Source organism: Lontra canadensis, unplaced genomic scaffold, assembly GCF_010015895.1.
Source record: "Lontra canadensis isolate GAN:19392208 unplaced genomic scaffold, GSC_riverotter_1.0 scaffold158, whole genome shotgun sequence".
Classification (NCBI taxonomy): Eukaryota; Metazoa; Chordata; class Mammalia; order Carnivora; family Mustelidae; genus Lontra; species Lontra canadensis.
Genome location: NW_022631152.1, coordinates 1965796 through 1983896, shown reverse-complemented (window position 1 = coordinate 1983896; position 18101 = coordinate 1965796). Strand labels below are relative to the sequence as shown.

General features: G+C 41.3%; 1 protein-coding gene across 1 annotated transcript in view; it reads right to left on the bottom strand.

Annotated features, from left to right (window-relative positions):
* Positions 1–18101, bottom strand: part of CACHD1 (cache domain containing 1) — a 200322-nt gene that overhangs the window by 69913 nt on the left and 112308 nt on the right. The window contains exon 4 of the mRNA XM_032844869.1: positions 3638–3744. Coding sequence (XP_032700760.1) covers positions 3638–3744 — 107 coding nt within the window. The remainder of the gene's footprint in view (positions 1–3637; positions 3745–18101) is intronic.

Sequence of the window (18101 nt, the reverse complement as noted above, 5' to 3'; positions counted from 1 at the left end):
CACACAGCACTCTAGCTTTCCTTTCAACAAACCCTGGGAGTTCATGTACTTACTGTTTCCCGTTCCTCTTGTCCATTCTTAAGAGCCTGAACTAACCAGGATCAGCCTGTCATTCTACTATTATACCAAACAACCCTGTCAAATTCATCAATGACCTCCATGTTCCTAAATCCAATGTCCGTTTTCTTAGCCTTTGTCTTACTGGGCCTACTTAATCCAGCTGATCTCTCCTGGCTTCTTGAAATACTTTTTTGTATTTCAAATAAATACAAAAAAATACTTTTTTGTATTTTACTTGGATTCAAGAAGATGACTCTCTTGGTTCTCCTACCAGACTGACTTCCTTCTCAGACTCCCTCACTGCTTCCTCTTCATTTTGGTGACCTTTAAGTGCTACAGTGTCCCAAGACGTAGTCCTGAACCTCTTCTCTTTTCTGCCCATAGCCACTTGCTAGGTGATCTTTTTGGGTCTCATGATTTAAGTATTACCTGTACCCAATGAATCTCAAATGTCAATCTCTAGTCTGACCCATTCCCAAGACTCTGGACTCATATATAAACAACTGCCTAAGAGACCTTTCCACGTGGATATCTAATAGGCATCTCAAACTTCACATTTCCACATCTGAGATGTTGACTCCCTGACAGCCACCAGTATTTGCTGTCACAGTAAATGTCAACTCTGTCCCTCTCTTTGATAAGGCCAAATACCTTGGAAGTCCTTCCCAGCTCTTCTCTTACATATACTCCCCACCACCATTCAATTCACCCGCAAATCCTAACGGTCCTACCTGCAAAGCATAGTCAGAATCCAACCACCTCCACTGGTAGTACACTATTAATGCCACTGCCATCTGCCACCTGAATTTTGGAATAATCTCTTAAATGGTCTCCCTGCTTCCACCATTGCCCTGCTATAATCTTTTTCTTGGCATGGCAGTCCATAAGACTTTTAACTTAAGTCTAGTCAAGTGACTCTGCATAAGCCCATTTTGCTCCTTGGCCCCACCTCCCCTCTACCATGGTCTCCTGGCTCATGCACAGCAAGTTATTCTTATGATTTTACAATCCCACTTAACTCAGATCTCCCTGATGAGCCCTTTATAAAGTAGTAAGTCTCCTTCTTCTCCCTCCTCCCTCCCTTAGCTTCCATTCCCAGCCAAAAGTACCACTATGTCTCATCCCTGTGTTACTTTTCCTCCACAGCATTCGTCGCCCTCAGACATGTATGTTTACTTGCCCTTTTCTTTAAGATTTATGTCCCCCAGCTCCCAGAATAGAAGCTTTTTGCTGTTTACAGCTGACTTAGAACAAAGGAAAGTGTTTACACCAGAGAAGGTGCTCAATAGGTATACAATATGACTATTAATGACAGAGAGCGATCTCAACAATATACTCCCTAGGAACAAGAAGCAGATATAAAACGAGGAAATGAGGATGGAACCCCGGCTGCAGCAGCTTCCAAATCCTCCAAACGTCTGGCCCACTGGGGCGAGGGGTCCTGACAGGACAGTGTTGCTCTGGCTCCCAAGGGACCATGTACCACCCTCAGTGTGGCCCCAGCCCACACTTTCTTACTGTCCCAATCACACAGCCAGAGGGCAATGGAGCTTTGTCTGGAACCATGACGTCTGACCGAGGGTCGATCAACCATCAGACAGGTCTCATGAAAGCTGCTGTCTACCAGAAAGGAGTGAAAATACATTGGGAAGTAGTCCGTACTTCCTTCTTGCTTTATTTCCCCCTGTTTATAAAAGCAACACATGCTTAGTTTAAAATCAAGAAAATCAGGCTACCTAGGTGGCTCAGGTGGTTAAGCATCTGCCTTTGGCTCAGGTCATGATCCCAGGGTCCAGAAACTGGGCTCACGTCAGGCTCCCTGCTCAGTGGGGAGCCTGCTTCTGTCTCGCCCTCTCTCAAATAAATAAAATCTTTTAAAAACTAAGAAAATTGGTAAGAAAAATATGTCCCTATTCCACCACTAAAAGGTAACTATTAATGTTTATGTGTGAACCTCTCTAGGTCTTATATATACAAAGTAGTAACGGACTATATTTTTTCCTTATCAACTCATTTAACATATTTTTAACTTCATAAAATGTGTATTTCTGGGGCACATTTATACCTGATTCTATTCAAGGATTGTTATTTTGGGGTGCCTGGGTGGCTCAGTCAGTTGGGCCTCTGGCTCATGATTTTAGCTCCGGTCACGATCTCATCATGGGTCATGGGATTGAGTCCCGTGTCACTCTGTGCTCAGCAGGCAGTCTGCTTGGGATTCTCTCCTCTGCCCCTCCAACCCCGTACACAGGCTGTCTCTCTAATAAATAAATCTTTTTTAAAAATTGCTATTTCAAGCTGAAGTCTTCAGACCCAACATGTCTTGTGTCACTGAGCGTAACTGAGGGAAAGGTAAACACTGAATTGGGGAACTAGAAAATTCAAGTTCTGGCCTGTGTTCTGTGCCAACTATGCAATCTTCCATAATTCATTTCCTCTGCCCATTCCATGTCCTTCCATGCTCTCTTATTTATGAAAAATATTTTCATTGAACTTCTCATAGTTAATCCCACCTGCTCCAGATGGTCTCCAGATTCTTCAACCAATTAAAAAAAAAAAAAAAGAATCCATTATGTATTGGTCTATACAATATGTACCTGACATATTTAGGTTGACCACTTAGCCAGCAACTAGAGTTTTAATATCCTTAAGCGACAAAGCTTACAGTTCCTTCTTTCCAGACCTATTACCTGGTTTGTGCATACGACTCCCAAAGGCTACAATTCTCCCCATTGACCATGACTGACGGGGCTCTAAAAGTAAATATTCTGTTCCCTCAGCTTCTCTAGGGCTTTACATGTCTGCAAGAGACCTGGAATTTGAGAAATACAGTCCTTTGTGTTTAAGATAACCCTTTATCTCCAGTAATAAGGGAAACCTTAGGATCCTTCTGAGTTTCAGATTTTTCCTTGGTAATATTCAAGGACTGAAACTGGTAGGTGATCTCTAAAGGTATTTCCAGCTCCTAAAAGGGGAAACCTTGGTTCTGAAGCCCATCAACCAACAAATGCACATAACAAGACAAAAAGGGTGAGAAATATAAACTGGAGCACCAGGACAAGAAAGCAGAGATACGACGTCCCTTTGGAACTCTATAGAACTATATATTCAAGTGTTCTAGTAGTTATTATTACTAAGTTTTAAGAAAAGTGAGAACAAAGTTCAACTTCAATATATAGCATCATGGCACTGTTTATTAGTAGAAATGCTCCCTTATCCTTCTTCCCAAAACACCAAAACAAAGTGAAAATTACAAGTAGGGAATATAAATTCAATACTTTTTACTGCAAAGATAACTGGGTCTCCAAAATAATCTTTGAAATAACAAGTGTAAAACCCCTAACAAATGAGATAATGAAGAATCTAGCCATATGTACACTATATAGTAAATGCTCAATACAGGTCAGCTCTTTTCTTCTTCCTTTCCCTCTTTTGAGTGTCAACTTTCCAGAAATATCCAATTTTATGGATGATATTTTCTCTTCAAAGCCTAAAGGAAAATGTCTAATGCGATACATTTATTCAACCTGAATTAGGTAGACTATAGTTTACCTTTATAAACCAAGAGATTACTGACCTGAATTTAAATCTCGTCCTGGATTGAAGGCCCGGCTATTAACAGTGGTAGAAAGTCGATCGCAACTAATTGTTCTAGATACATTGGTATTAAAGTTCCCATCAAATCTGAAACAATAGAAGAGAATTAGCAATATTTATTTAATGGTTATTAAATTAAAAAAACCCAAGATAATTCATATTGCATATGAGGGAAGCTCATAAACAGTAGATTATGATTTAGATTTTAAAAGTTGAAATCACTTCAGAACAGCATGGGAAAAAATATGTGTTCTACAAGGCTTTAGAAATCAAGCTCAGTTCAAAGGAGATTAAAAAAAAAATAACCATTCTTTGATCTAATTCTCACTGTAATGAATTTGAGTCAGGTAAAATCATACAGAAAACAGATTTGACAAAATTCAGACTTAAGCTCTAATGGTATATATGAAACAAGTCTTTATCTTATCTGAAAACTGTGAAAAAGAACAAAAATAGTGAGCAGTGAAGCAAAAAGAAGGTTTGTGGAGTAGGAAACACCTAGACTTGATTCCCTGCTCTGTCACTATTAAACATGTGACTCTAGACAAACTCCAATTTTTCTGAGCCTCAACTTTCTTATCTAAGGAAGAAATTAAAAAAAAAAAAAAGACAAAAAAGTTCCTCTCGTGGTGTAGAACACAGAGTTTGCACATCCTGGATTGTAATGTAAATAAGGTCAAGGTCTTTTTGATTTCCAATGGTAGTACAATGGCGAGGACTAGAGCTAGAACAATGCTAGTACTCTTAAGACTAGTTGCTGATAAATAAATACTAGTGTAATCAGTGACTCATTTGCTAGAACAAACAATAAGCTACAAAAAAATTAGAGGAAAATGTACCATCTCAACCTTATGTATTCCCTATGAGTACTTCTTTTCTTATCAGACTTTTTATGTGAACTTAATCTAGAAGTAACAAAAGCCAAAAATCTTAAATTTCTAAATAACCCATTTAGAATTTCATACGCTGATAAGACTCCTGAAATCTCTAAGAGTTCCCCACGAAATTAAGTCAATCTGAAATTAGGGTTTTTAAAATTTGTGTTAAAACGTACACCTCAGCTAAAAAGTAGCCTTGATGAAACTCCATTTACACAGGTAGAGAAGCTTTATGACCTGGAAGAAACAGTCCTAAAAGTCAAGATCCACTGGATTATTCACATGAACTTTGATGGTCTGTTGATCACATCTCATAATACGTAAGAATTACAACTAACTGATTGCATAAACAAGGGGACTAGATCATTACATGGTGCACTGGGTTCCAAAACAAAAGTTAAACAGCTTTATTTGGAATACATATAATCTCAAAGGAAGAGTTAACTGGATTTTAAGAGAACTTTAGTTCAGCCTCCAACCCAGGACAGAATTCCATCAACATTGTCAACTGTACCTCCAAGGACACAGTTGCTTCACCAACATGGTTGCTCTTCCTTGGACTTGCTCCAATTTGTCTAGACAAGAGACCGCTGCCTCAAAAACCACAGATGGAGAGAAAAGAATAAATTCATACATCAACAGCTGCCTCTGTGCATGGGGGCAAAGCAATGTGATCTCACTATCCCTCTCTTGCAGCATTTGAAATCTGTGTTGCGAGAGTGGCACTATGCAAGGAGCTCACCTGCTCTCCTTGCTCTAGACAGCCACGTTAAACCCACTCCCTCATGTGCTTCTTAAATGAAAGACCACAGAATATTCAGGCTTTGTGGGCTGGCTATCTAGTCCCTACCCCAACTGCAAAAACCCCACCATTGTTAATCTTCCAAAAAACGGCAGAGTGCCAGACTTGGTTCTCCACCCCTGGCCCAGATCAGGGCAGTCCAAGAGAATTCTCTGAAATGATAAAAAATGGATTACTTTTGCATTGTCTAATATGGTAGCTACCATGGGGCTGCTGAGCATTTGAAATGGAGCTAATGGAGCTTAGACATTAAATTGTTAAAAGTGTTCAATTTCAGTGAACCTACCAAATTTTCTATTTTGTTTAATTTTATCTTAACTGTAAATCACAGCGAAAGAGTGGTTACCATATTGGACAAGTACAATTCTGTATGCTCCTCTTATTTTTCCAGTCAGCCTTCAGATCTCTCTATTCACTTACTACTCTATCTTGACTGTGGATGATTTCTCATTCTGTATCAAATGCCTCCAACTTCTCTCAAAGCACGTGTCATGATTTTTAATTTATGGCTCCATTTGAGTATTTTTCATGGGTAGATTCTTATCGCTATATGAACAGATAAGATCTCCTTGAGGGCAGGCACCACTATGTATATATAACACTTAGCATTGTTTTCGTCAAACCAAGCATTCCTATTCACTGATGTTCTATGAGCCTCCGTGGTGCCAATGCCTAGCCCTGTTCTGGCCTCTACCTGGAAAGTTCTGGAGGTCCAAGCAAAAGAGGACCAGAACTCAGATGTGTGGTTCCTAATTCCTGAAAGTCTCTGGTATCAGAACCACCTGGGATGCACGTTGGAATGCAGATTCCTAGGATCTACCCTAGAAGGGTCTAATTGGATGAGTCTGAGGTAAGGCCCAGGAATCTGACTTTGGCAAGCTCTCCAGAAAGAAGAAACTTATCAATCCTGCCATGTATTATTCCTTTAGAAATAAAGCAGTAGAGTGGTTTTCTGTATAAACATGGGTACATCAAAGTATGCTTCAAAAACAGTACTCTCAAAGTCAGAAGGTCTTCCAATTCGAATCAAGAGAACAGAGTAATTTGTAGGTATGCCTGCGACTCACATCTGGACTGTGCTGCACAAATTACAAACCCCTTTTATTTTTGTAGAGGTTTTATTTATTTTAGTTATCTCTACACCCAACGTAGGGCTCGAACTCATGACCCTGAGATCAAGAGTGATGGGATCTTCTGAATGAGCCAGCCAGGCATCCCACAAACCCGTTTTAGATCTACCCACTTCCCAGCTGAGAAAAGTGACACCACAAATAGAGGCTTGAACCCATCACCCAACATCCCAGCCAAGGATGAGCCACACACCACACTGCTTAACTTAAGTGACACATAATGAACTTGCCGGAAGAAGCAACTCAAGAGTTATTGACAGTTTCTTCCAGGAGTAGTGTAAGTTTGGTGAGGAGCCCTGTCTCCCTGGACGGAGTCTCCATGGGCAGGACGCAGACCATCAGCCCATTCCTTGTGAAGTCTGCAGCCTGGTGCTAAGCTCAATAGATTCCCCAGGTCTTTGTTAAATGAAAAAGCTGCTCCTGGGGATCACAGAGAGGAAACTATTTTTACAGGTTGCTTTCCTTTCTGTACTGGAAAGATCATCTTAAAGAACATTAACGAAAATATTTTTCTAACAATAAAACACAGAAGTGATTCATTAACAAAAGTGCTCAGTAAACATGTGAGTTATAAAAAGGTTTCACAATGTAGTATTTGTCACCAATAATTCACCCAACCTTCTCTTCCCACTATCTCCCACCCTATAGTTCTAACCAGATTGGTCCATTAACTGTTGGATCCCAACTATGATGTTTTCCAGTGTCCAGTGCACTCAACAAAAAGCCCAGCTTTCCTTCTCCTCCTCCCTGAAACTTGTCAGTTCCAGCCCATGCTGAGCCCTTCCTCCTCCAACATGCTAGTGCCATTCTGTGTCTGAATCCCATGCTTATATATAAGTTTTAAAAATTTATTTTTACCAAAAAAAATTTTTTTTTTTTTTTTAAACAGAGAGACAGCACATACGTATACCCATAAGCCAGGGGAGAGGGAGAGAATCCCAAACAGTTTCCACACCCAGCATGGAACCCAACATGGGACTTGATCGCACGACCCTGAGATCATGACCTCAGCCAAAATCAAGGTCAGACACTCAACTGACTGAGCATTGTTCTGTAATCAGGTTTAAGACAGTGTCATCACAGGTGATGTGTGGTTTTAGATTCCATTTACAGTAACAAAATACCAGTCAACAAAAATTTAATATGAATTATAATGAGGGCTGCAGGTGGCTCTGCTGGTTAAGTGTCTGCCTTTGGCTCAGGTCATGATGTCAGGGTCCTGGGATCCAGCCCCGTATTGGGCTCCTCTGCTGGGCTGGGGGACCTGCTTCTTCCTCTCCCTGTTTGGACATGTGCTCTGTCAAATGAAGACCAAAGCACTGCCAGTGGGGCAGAACACGATTAGGTCACAGTCAGGAGTGAGAGGTACACGAAGCTGGACTGCAGTTTGGGTTCAAACAACATTTTGCTGTATACCTCTTACACATAACTTGATTTCTAAGCCTCTGCTTTTCTCATCCATAAAATGGTGATAGTATACCTATTTCATAAGGTTAAGAATTCAATCAGAAAATGGCTCTGAAGAGCCTGGTACACAGTAGGCATTTAATAGATAGTAAGAACTAGTACTGGATGTGTTAGTAACAGTTAAATCAGCTACTAAGTGCTCATCATACGTTCCAAGTGCTTTGCATGGATTACCTCATCTAATCTTCACAAAGCATGAGAAAAGTACTATTATTACCACCATTTGAATGCCTGGAAACTGAGGCACAGAAATGCTAAATAAAGAAGCCCAAGGTTCACAGCTGGGAAGCAAACAGAACCAAGATGTGAACATATATTCCAGCTCTTGTTCATAATGAATACAATGTATCTCAATAGATCAACAAATTATCATTAAACATTATCTAAGATAGCTAAGTAGAGTTCAATTCTCTCAGAGGAAAAGAGTGCTCTGAAAGATTGTAGGGCATAGGGGAAATCTTTGCTTTTCAGTTAACAGAAAATGACAGCAGCTGGGGTCCCTGGGTGGCTCAGTCAGTTAAGCGTCTGCCTTCAGCTCAAGTCATAATTCCAGGGTCCTAGGATCGAGCCCCATGTTGGGCTCTCTGCTCAGTGGGGCATCTGCTTTTCCCTCTGCCTCTCCCCTCCCTCACTCTCATGTTCTTTCTCTCTCACTCCCTCTCCCTCAAATAAAAATCTCAAAAAAAAAAAAAAATGATAGTAGCTAAACATAAGCCTTCACGATGCATAGCTACAGAGAAAGAGCTCTATGGACAAAGGCCAGTATCGGAGGAAGAAGATATTAAAGGCAGGTATTCTGTATTGATGGTTGATAACTTAAATGTTCACTAGTGGCATAGCTATGGAATTGGCCATTAAGAGAATAAAGTTTTTATTGTTTCGTTATAGAAAAGCCTGAAGTTCCCCTCCCATTCAGCACTGAAATCCAAGGGGAACCGGTGGATAGGAGAGTGCACGAGTGCACACATGCATTCGTTGCACAGAGGAGAGAGCCAGCAGACAGGGTGCCAGCTCACACCACTTTTCTCCTCTTCCTGGTAACAGAGCTCTCCGCTGAAAGACCCAGGCATTCTGATACCCTGAGAACCTTGTAAAAGCGGTTTATGTACAACAAAGATAACAGAAATAAGACAATACCAGGAAAGAAAAATATGCACCAAGTTCTGAAACCTCTCACATGGGGCAACGAGTACAGCGTGCAGAATGTAACAGACAATGGCCACAGCTCAGGTTTTACTGGAACGGCAGGCAAGGCATAACACTGAGACACCACTCAGGAGAGCCCCAACTGAGGTGGTACAAACACACCAGCTTCCAGAGCTCAAATTTGATCCAAAAATAAAAATATGTGAAATTTTTTCTTCTCAAGGAATCCAGAGGGCAATCCTGATGTTTTAGAATGAAATACCCACCTTCCTGGAGAACCTTAGCCAGAGGGCAAGCTGACCTCTGTCTTGTTGGTTCAAGGACATGGGTGTGTGGGGGTGGGTTTCAAAATTTATGAGTGAATGATGAACATCCCGAAATCTGACTTAATTCTTGCTCTGAGTAATACGCTTGTGGTGGATGCTGGTGGTTTTAAATTAACTTACTCCTATCAAGCCCCCACGTTAGGAGACCCGTCACCTACTCTCCTTCCTCCTGCTTCCTGCCAGATGGTATTCTTTAAGTGGGACCAGTCTCACAATCATCTCAGTGGTCTTGAGTTCCTCCAGAGGTGCCGAACCTCAGCCATGGGGAGCATGCACCCCCCAGCTGGGTTAACACACAATGTCTACAAAGAAACCTCCCTCTGCTTCTGTCGCTGCCTACGCACGGATGTGCCAGTCAGGTAAGGAAGCAGGTGTTGACCGGGGGCTTGGAGATACAGGAGAGTTGTGTGTCCCAAGCAGGTGAGCCAGCTAGATGTAACTACAAGAGGAAAACCCCCCTCGTTATCACTCCAACCTCCACTCATCGACACTCACTAATGTCTGCTTCTCTTCTGGTCTCCAGATTCCTACTGGACTCTATGAGAAATACTTGCTTAGCTGTCCCCGTGACATGAGGCCCCTCCAAGCCTCTCCAAAATACTATTTATTAAAAAAAGAAACCTACTATTCACCCCAATTTGGGGACTCAGAGAAATGCAAAGTTCATGCTTATAATACTTTATAAAAACATGTCAGTCGGGGTGCCTGCGGGGCTCAGTGGGTTCAAGCCTTTGCCTTCAGCTCAGGTCATGATCTCAGGGTCCTGGGATCGAGCCCTGCATCAGGCTCTCTGCTAAGCAGGGAGCCTGCTTCCCTTCCTCTCTCTGCCTGCGTCTCTGACTACTTGTGATCTCGGTCTGTCAAATAAATAAAACTTAAAAAAAAAAAAAAAAAGTCAGTCACTCCTAGGAGTTACCTAAAAGATGTTTTTCATTGAGAAGTATATTAGCTGCCAGTCACATTTATGTAATTCCAGGCTTACGGAAAAGGTCAAGCACTGGTAAAATCATAGACTGTCATATAAAATGAGCAGGGCAATTCAACTTATCTTTATATATGTGCTTTTAAAAAAGAAATTATAAGAAGAGAATGATCTTATCTAAATCTCCTATAGACCCTTCTCTTAAAAAAGGAGATATTGGATTAGGACTGCTTTCTGTACTTATTTTCATAAGATAAAACCAGTGCCTGAAATTCAGTTTCAAATAACTCTATCTTTCCTACGCCCGTAAGTTTGGAGGAAAAAAAAAACTTCCTTCTGGATTTACTTTCATGAACAACTGATCGAAACTGCATCCCGAGGGAGAAAACAGAACTGTGACTCCCACTTTGATCTCTTCCCCATGGAGAAATTCACTCCCTGCCTGGCTTGCAAGATGTTCATTTGATTGACGTTTGCTCTGATGTGCAAACTGCTTTGAACTTCAGACATTTAATTCCCATCAGGCTGCAGTCATTTTTATTCTCCTTCAACAGGATTTACAAGCAGGAGATCAGCAAATGTAGAAGATAAAATAAATTTGCAGAAGCTTTGAATCTTACATCAAAACAGTGTTCGAGTGAGTTCCAATTGGATTTCATTCAGCCGCGATTCACAGTGTAAATCAACTTTTCAGCGGAGTCCCAGTTTAGAAAGAAAAAGACATAAAGGAGAGAGACACATATACCAGTTGGGGTTTACTTCCTGAATCTCTTTTTTGGTCTTTGTTTAAATTTCCTATGGAAGATGATTTGCCAGGCAAATCACTCAGAACCCTGGGTTTTCCTCAACATTTCCAATGAAGCCTGCCCAATTTATCACTTAGCACACAAAAACCACACCCACAGTGTGGATTCCCAGGGTGATAGTGAAATGTGGTATTGTTCACGGATACATTTTTGAGGCAATAATTTAAAAAGCAAATCCCTGAGGATCTCTCAGAAGAGCAAGGCTTAAACTGCTAGTGGAGTTCATTAACAAAGCCACTAGGATGACAGCTAATGGGACAGGGGAATATTTCTGACTTGTTTGCTTGTTCTTAATCACGGCTAAAATGCAAAGACAGGTGCAAAAGGTTAAAAAAAGAATCCCACTATTTCTTCTGGAAGCAGAATCTGGTATGAGATCAGAAGCTGGCGTGGAACAAATGCCGTTGAGACTCTGATACAGTTTACAACACAAGGCTGGTCCTTGCCAACAGGGCTTGCTGAACTACCAAGTTCCATTTTCCGAACAATAACCTTGACCGGTAGCTGTAGGAGCCTTTCAAAGAAGGCCTGAACACTGAGAAATGCTCACCTCTAGCAGACCCCCTGGTCCTAGAAACAACCTAACAGTGTCTGGTTTACCAGGGGAGGGAGAGATCGCTTCACTTCCAACCAACCAGGTTCCTGCTCATTCTTTCTGGGAAGTGTCCGCTCTCCAAATATTTGAGCAACACCAGTTGAAAAGAATTAAACAAGAACCCCCTTATCTTCCACTTAACCACCCATGAGAATAAAGTTAAAGAGAGAGCTAAGATAAAAATCAAACATCTGCACTGGCAAATATTTAAACTCTATGAATGGCAGAGGAAAGGGCTAAGAGTAGAATCACTTCAAAAAGGAACTATCACATTTATAAAGTAAATGATACTTGAGCCCCCCCACCCCACGCCAAGTTTACTTATTCAAACACCTGAATTAATGGGCAAACTGAAAAGCTGTCAAATAACATGTAATCACGTTCCCAGAAATGGTTTTTCCTTCCATCTCTGCAGAGATTGGAGAGATAAGTCACATTCTTTTTGTTCTTATCAGTATTGAGGATTAAACCTTCAGGCTTCAGCAATTCAGCTACAGCAGAAACAGGGCCCGTGTCAAATAGCCTTGGAAGGCAAGGCTTTCAGAGCAATCAAGTTTCTTTACTAAAGTCTAAGTGTCCCACAAACCAGCTCTCTTTTCCACCATTTTCCCACCCCACAGATCATGGAGAGGAGACCCTGGTGTGATCTCGTGTCTGTGTGTTGATTCAAAGTGGAGGTATTATTCATTTACGCCCCTCTCTCATGGAAGCTTGGAACACTGCCCAGGTGACATCTAGAGGGACTGGAAGTAGATCCACGACCACATTCAACATTTATCCTTGTCCTGCTCATCACCAGGTTGTGGCAGGGGTACATGAAAAAGAAAGAAGGTACTTGGAAAAAGAGAAGAACGCAAGCAGGCAGAGAGAGGACTGGCGTGACCCACAGCACATGTCCAACCTGCCACCTGACCTCTAGGAAGGGTTTAAGGTACCACACAGTCATGTATTTATATGCTTCTCTCTCTTGCTAAGAGGACTGTGTGTGTTCTCAGGGCCTGTGGCCCAACGTCAGCTGTGAAGAGTAAGACTTCAGTCAATCAACGTCTGCTGAATGAATAAATGCATGAAACCTTAGAGGGCAGAGACTTCCCGGAACTAGAGACTGGAAATCTGTGTGGCTGCTTCTTCCGTAAATAGTCAACAACTGTGAGTAGTAGGACACAGACATCGAAGAGAAGCGCTAAGAACCTCAGAGTTAGCAGATGACCTCGCAGATGAACTGGTTCATTCTCCCAGGCACATACGCAGTGGAGAGGGAAGAGGCCTGTCCCAATCTCCCCCTTCGGCGAAAGAAACATGAAATAAAAGATGCGGAATACTTAGGGCCGGGTCCTCAAGAAGCCCCACTGATGCGGCATCACAGAGCTCATAAAGCCATGTGCGCAGCATCACATTCAGTCAAATGGAGTCCCCAGAAAGATTACAGACGGAATGGTTCTTCAGTCTTGGCAACCTTTGAAACCACTTGGGTATTATTTGCACAAGAAACATACGTAAAGCTCAAGGAAAGCCTGCGGTCTGCGACCGTGGGGTCTATTTTGTTAAAGCTGGGGTAGTCTACCGCCTTGTTTCTTTTAGAGACTAGCTAAGCAGAAGAAGAAGAAGAAGACGACGACAAAGAAGAAGAAGACGAAGAAGACGAAGACGAAGAAGACGAAGACGAAGAAGAAGAAGAAAAAGAAAAAGGGAATCAGAGGATCAGCTCTCCCTAAAATCCATAAAAGGCCATTGGTGAAATTCAGTATTTTAAGCAGGTTGACAGGTCTCCCTTCCTGGCGTAAAGGTCACCCAAGGAAAAGCCAGAAAGTAGGACCGTCAGCTCACCCAAAGGCAGATGTGTTTTCCGACAGTCCTTGAGGTATAGATATCCACCTAGTACCTATACACACACGCGCATGCATGCACAGAAAGGCCACAGATAACTTCAGGAACATGGTCTTAAGACTGAAAAACAGACTAATCTGACAATGGGAGGTTTACATTTGGCCAACTCAGAAATTTTAGAATGTCATACAACAGCCTCAACTGAAACTCTAAGAAGGAATATAATGTTTGGCATTTCCACTGCTTCATAAGCCATTCCATTTTGACCACAGGACAAAATATTTTGTCCTTAAAAAAGAAATGACTTGAAGTCAGGTAACCCAGACAAATTCTAGTCCCTGCTCCCAGACACAAGCTCTGAGTCTACTTCCTCATGGGCAAAATGGAAGGCAGGGGAGGGGAGGACACAGTACCCACCCCACCGCAGCTGTAGAAAGGATCACTGGAATCATCTAGGTAACAGAACATTTACAGAAGTAAAACCTAAGAAGGTATTTTACTGGTGTAAACATAGGTAACTTTTACAGAAGTTAAATAATGTAACTTAGTTGGCCTTCTGAAATGTAAAGCATTTTGTAAAATCTTGGTTGAATTTTGAGCTCTACTGCAATCCTTCCGGTGCTAATATCCATAAAGACTGTATCTGTAACATTTCACCTGCCTGCAGGTAGTAATAATTTTTAAAAGGACTGGAGATGAAAGTTTGAGATAAGGGAGAATAACTTGAAAGGCTAAGTTTGCCATATAGCACTTTGAGGGCAAAAACACACCTTCTTGGGAGAAAGAACAGGACCTACGATAAAATGAAACTCCGTTGTCAAGGACCAAGCTTGTCACATTATTTGACCTTGTGACATGGCACGAACAAAAGAGCAAGAGTCTTAATTAAGTGTTCAAAAGCACCTAAGTCACCTAAGTTTTATTTTTTGTAAGAGCATAATAAGTCTTATAAGAAAATGTATACAGGGTTAAACACTTTGCATCATTTTTTCACATGTGGTACCTTAAAATAGGACGGGGGAAAACGGGAGTCTGCCCACATGTGGGTCATTTATTATGTCTAGAAACATCATTTCATTTATTTATTTTTAAAGATTTTATTTATTTATTTGACAGAGATTACAAGTAGGCAGAGAAGCAGGCAGAAAAAGAGGAGGAAGCAGGCTCCCCACTGAGCTGAGAGACTGATGCAGGGCTCAATCCCAGGACCCTGAGACCATGACCTGAGCTGTAGGCAGAGGCTTTAACCCACTGAGCCACCCAGGCGCCCCTAGAAACATCATTTGAAACAAAACTATGTATTAGCACAACATTAGAACTACACATTTCAACTTGGCCTTGTCTCCTGAACTGCCATGCATATAACATAGTGTGTATTTGGGGGTGGGTGGGGACAATTTGTGGGATGAAAATAAAATGATGCTACAGGCTAGTCTCAACTTGCGGAACACCTCTCCAGGATGATCTGCGTGAACTTGAAATCAAAATTAGCATGTTCACACTGAATTCATCTTCCTCTTAAAAAATATTTTGCTGGGGTGACTGGCTGGCCTAGTTGGTAGAGCATGTTATTCTTGATCTTGTGGTGAGTTTAAGCCCCACATTGGGGCTTATTTCTATCCTCTGAGATGCTCAATTTAAAATTTATAACCACCTTTTAAAATCTTTCTCCCTACCCAAATCTCCTATGAAATCTGGTTGGCAGATGTCATATACTCTCTGTCTAGGGGCTAACTTCCATGTAACCCACCACCACCCAGGACAACCTTTATTCTCCCTCCTTGAGGTGCCATTCCTTTCCCCCTAAATAATTAGGATCGCTTGACTTGACAAGCAACTTCCTCCCTACCACAACTTCTCATAAACCCTCCTTTGCCACCTAGTTGATTTGCTCAAATCTCAGACTGACACAGCATTTCTTTGCTTTAGAATCTACTGTTTAGAGAGAAGAACATGCCCAACTGACCAAGGATTTTGAGCCCTGCATAGCACATCTCTTACCCACCGCTGCAGCTCTGTGTTCCACTTCTGCACGCTCAAAGCTTTATGATGCTTGCTCGTTTCCATCTGAAGCATCCTTCCCTAGATCAACCTGCAGGAGTTCCACTCTTCAAGGCCCCAGCTACCACTTCTCTACCAAGACTGAGTGCTCACAGGCCTCTGTTCATAATCGCTTTTTCTTCTAAAGGAGACTTTGGATTTTTCACGGTACCTGACACAGTCCGTGTAGCTTACTCTAATGTCCTATGAGCTCCTGAAAGTACAGACTGCTTTATTCATCTCTGTCTATGAGAGAGTATCTGGTACAATGTCTTGTACATTAACAGCCTTGAAGAGGATCCAGACAAGTTGAGTGGAAATGATATACATATGTGTTTGGAAATTTCAAGTTTTTAAATTTACCCTGCATACAGTCATTAATATTATGTAATAATTATTCATATCTATGATTACTCTATTAATGATTAAACCTGATAACTGAGATAACCAAGTCAACATCAACCTACATTTCCTATCAGAGCTTCTAACAATGGAATAATACTCAGAAGAAGACAACTATCCATAAATGGGCCTAAAGGTACTTGAATTTCTGTCCAAAAGGGAAGTAGCTCAATAATTCTATTATCATCATCACTACCAGTACTCTAAAGACAAAATCAGATTTGCTACCCCGCACTAACTCCTCCAGTAGATATTTAATGCGGACCTGTTCATACAAGGTGTTGAAACTGACCAGATCCCTAAATTCAAATGTGAGAAGAAAGAGGAGAGTGCACACAGAGTATGAATAGGACTTAAAACATGGCAGGAACTACTCTCACAGTTACTCAGAATCAACATCAGCCACCTTTGGCTCCTCCCTCTTCTAATGCCCAAGATAGAGGGTGCCCACAGCCAAGCTCCTGCCCCACTTGTTCCTTGCCTATGTAAATGCAATCAGACTAGGTCTTCTAGTTGTTACATGGTTCACAGGTAAAAAATCCCCTTAAAGGGGATCTTCATTTCATTCCCTTTTGCAAAAATGTTTAATTCTCTCATTCAACCGTTATTTATTGAGTGTCTACTATGTATCAGGCAATACATTTAAAGAAGCACAATAAGAATTGTTCTTGGCTTTCATTTAAAGTCTCTTAAGTTCAATTCTTCAGTCCAGCATTGAGGGTCTCTATTTTCTGCAATGAACCAACTTCTCAGATGCCCCTTCCATCATTTGTTCCAGAAACAATGTATTCTTCAGTGCTCTTGGCCATTTCTAGCCATGGGATTTTCTTCATATGGACCTTTCTCTCCTGGAAAGATCTTCTTCCATATTTCTTTACGTTCAAATCCTTTTCTTATTTCAATACTCAAATGAAATGCTTCTTCCATAAACTATTCCATAAATGTTTACTTTATAAAGTGATTTAATGAATGAATAACTTAACCTCTGTAGGCCTTGCCACATAATACAATCTTTTTCCCCCTAGGTAGCTCTCAAAAAGATGAAGATAAATTCCCTCATAAAATCTAGAATTTATAAAATTTGGGCAGTAGGAAAAGTCTATAACGGCTAAAGGTTCCAGTTAAAAACAAACCTTCTAAGAAGGCTGAGGGAAATTAACCTTGAGAGCTGGGTCTCTGGAGTGTAGTTCAAACTGCTCCTTTTACAGCTGAGGAAACTGTGAACTAAAAAGGTCAAGTGAAATTTCTACGATCACATGGCAAACTGGCCCATTTAGTCTTACTACTGTACTGCAGGACGTAATCTGCATCACAGCTGAACTTAAACTGAAAGGAAAACTGTCTTCACTGCTTAAGGTAGTTCTCTTCCACCAGGGTTAAGACTGAGAGGATTTTAAAAATTAAAAATAAAAAAAAGAGGCCTGCCTCCTTTTAAAAATGAAAGAAGGCTCATGTCTGAGTTCAGCTTTAAGGAAAAAAAAAAAAAAGGCCAACACAAACTTTGACCTGGAGCTAGTAAGTCCCTAAAGAATCCTAAGGATCCTAGTTTAAGAATCCGAACATTAGGGGCGCCTGGGTGGCTCAGTGGGTTAAGCCTCTGCCTTCAGCTCAGGTCATGATCTCAGGGTCCTGGGATCGAGTCCCATATCCGGCTCTCTGCTCAGCAGGGAGCCTGCTTCCCCCTCTCTCTCTGCCTACTTGTGATCTCTCTCTGTCAAATAAATAAACAAAATCTTAAAAAAAAAAAAAAGAATCTGAACATTATGGGTCAGTACGTTAGCCATCAAAATAAAAAAAAAACTTAACTTATTTCTGGCTGCTATGATGTCATCAATACTTGAACTTAATATGTGAACATAGAAATTTACACATCTAAATCATAACACAAGACAGACAACCAATTTACATGGAAAAAGACTTTAAAAAAAGATTTTTTTAAAAAATCTATCCATTTATATGAGAGAGGGAGAGAGAATAAGGGGGGAGCAGCAGAGACAGGGAGAGGCAGGCTCCACACTGAGCAGGGAGCCTAACATGGGGCTTGGTCCTAGGATCCTGGGATCATGACCCGAGCCAAAGGCAGATGCTCAACCAACTGAGCCG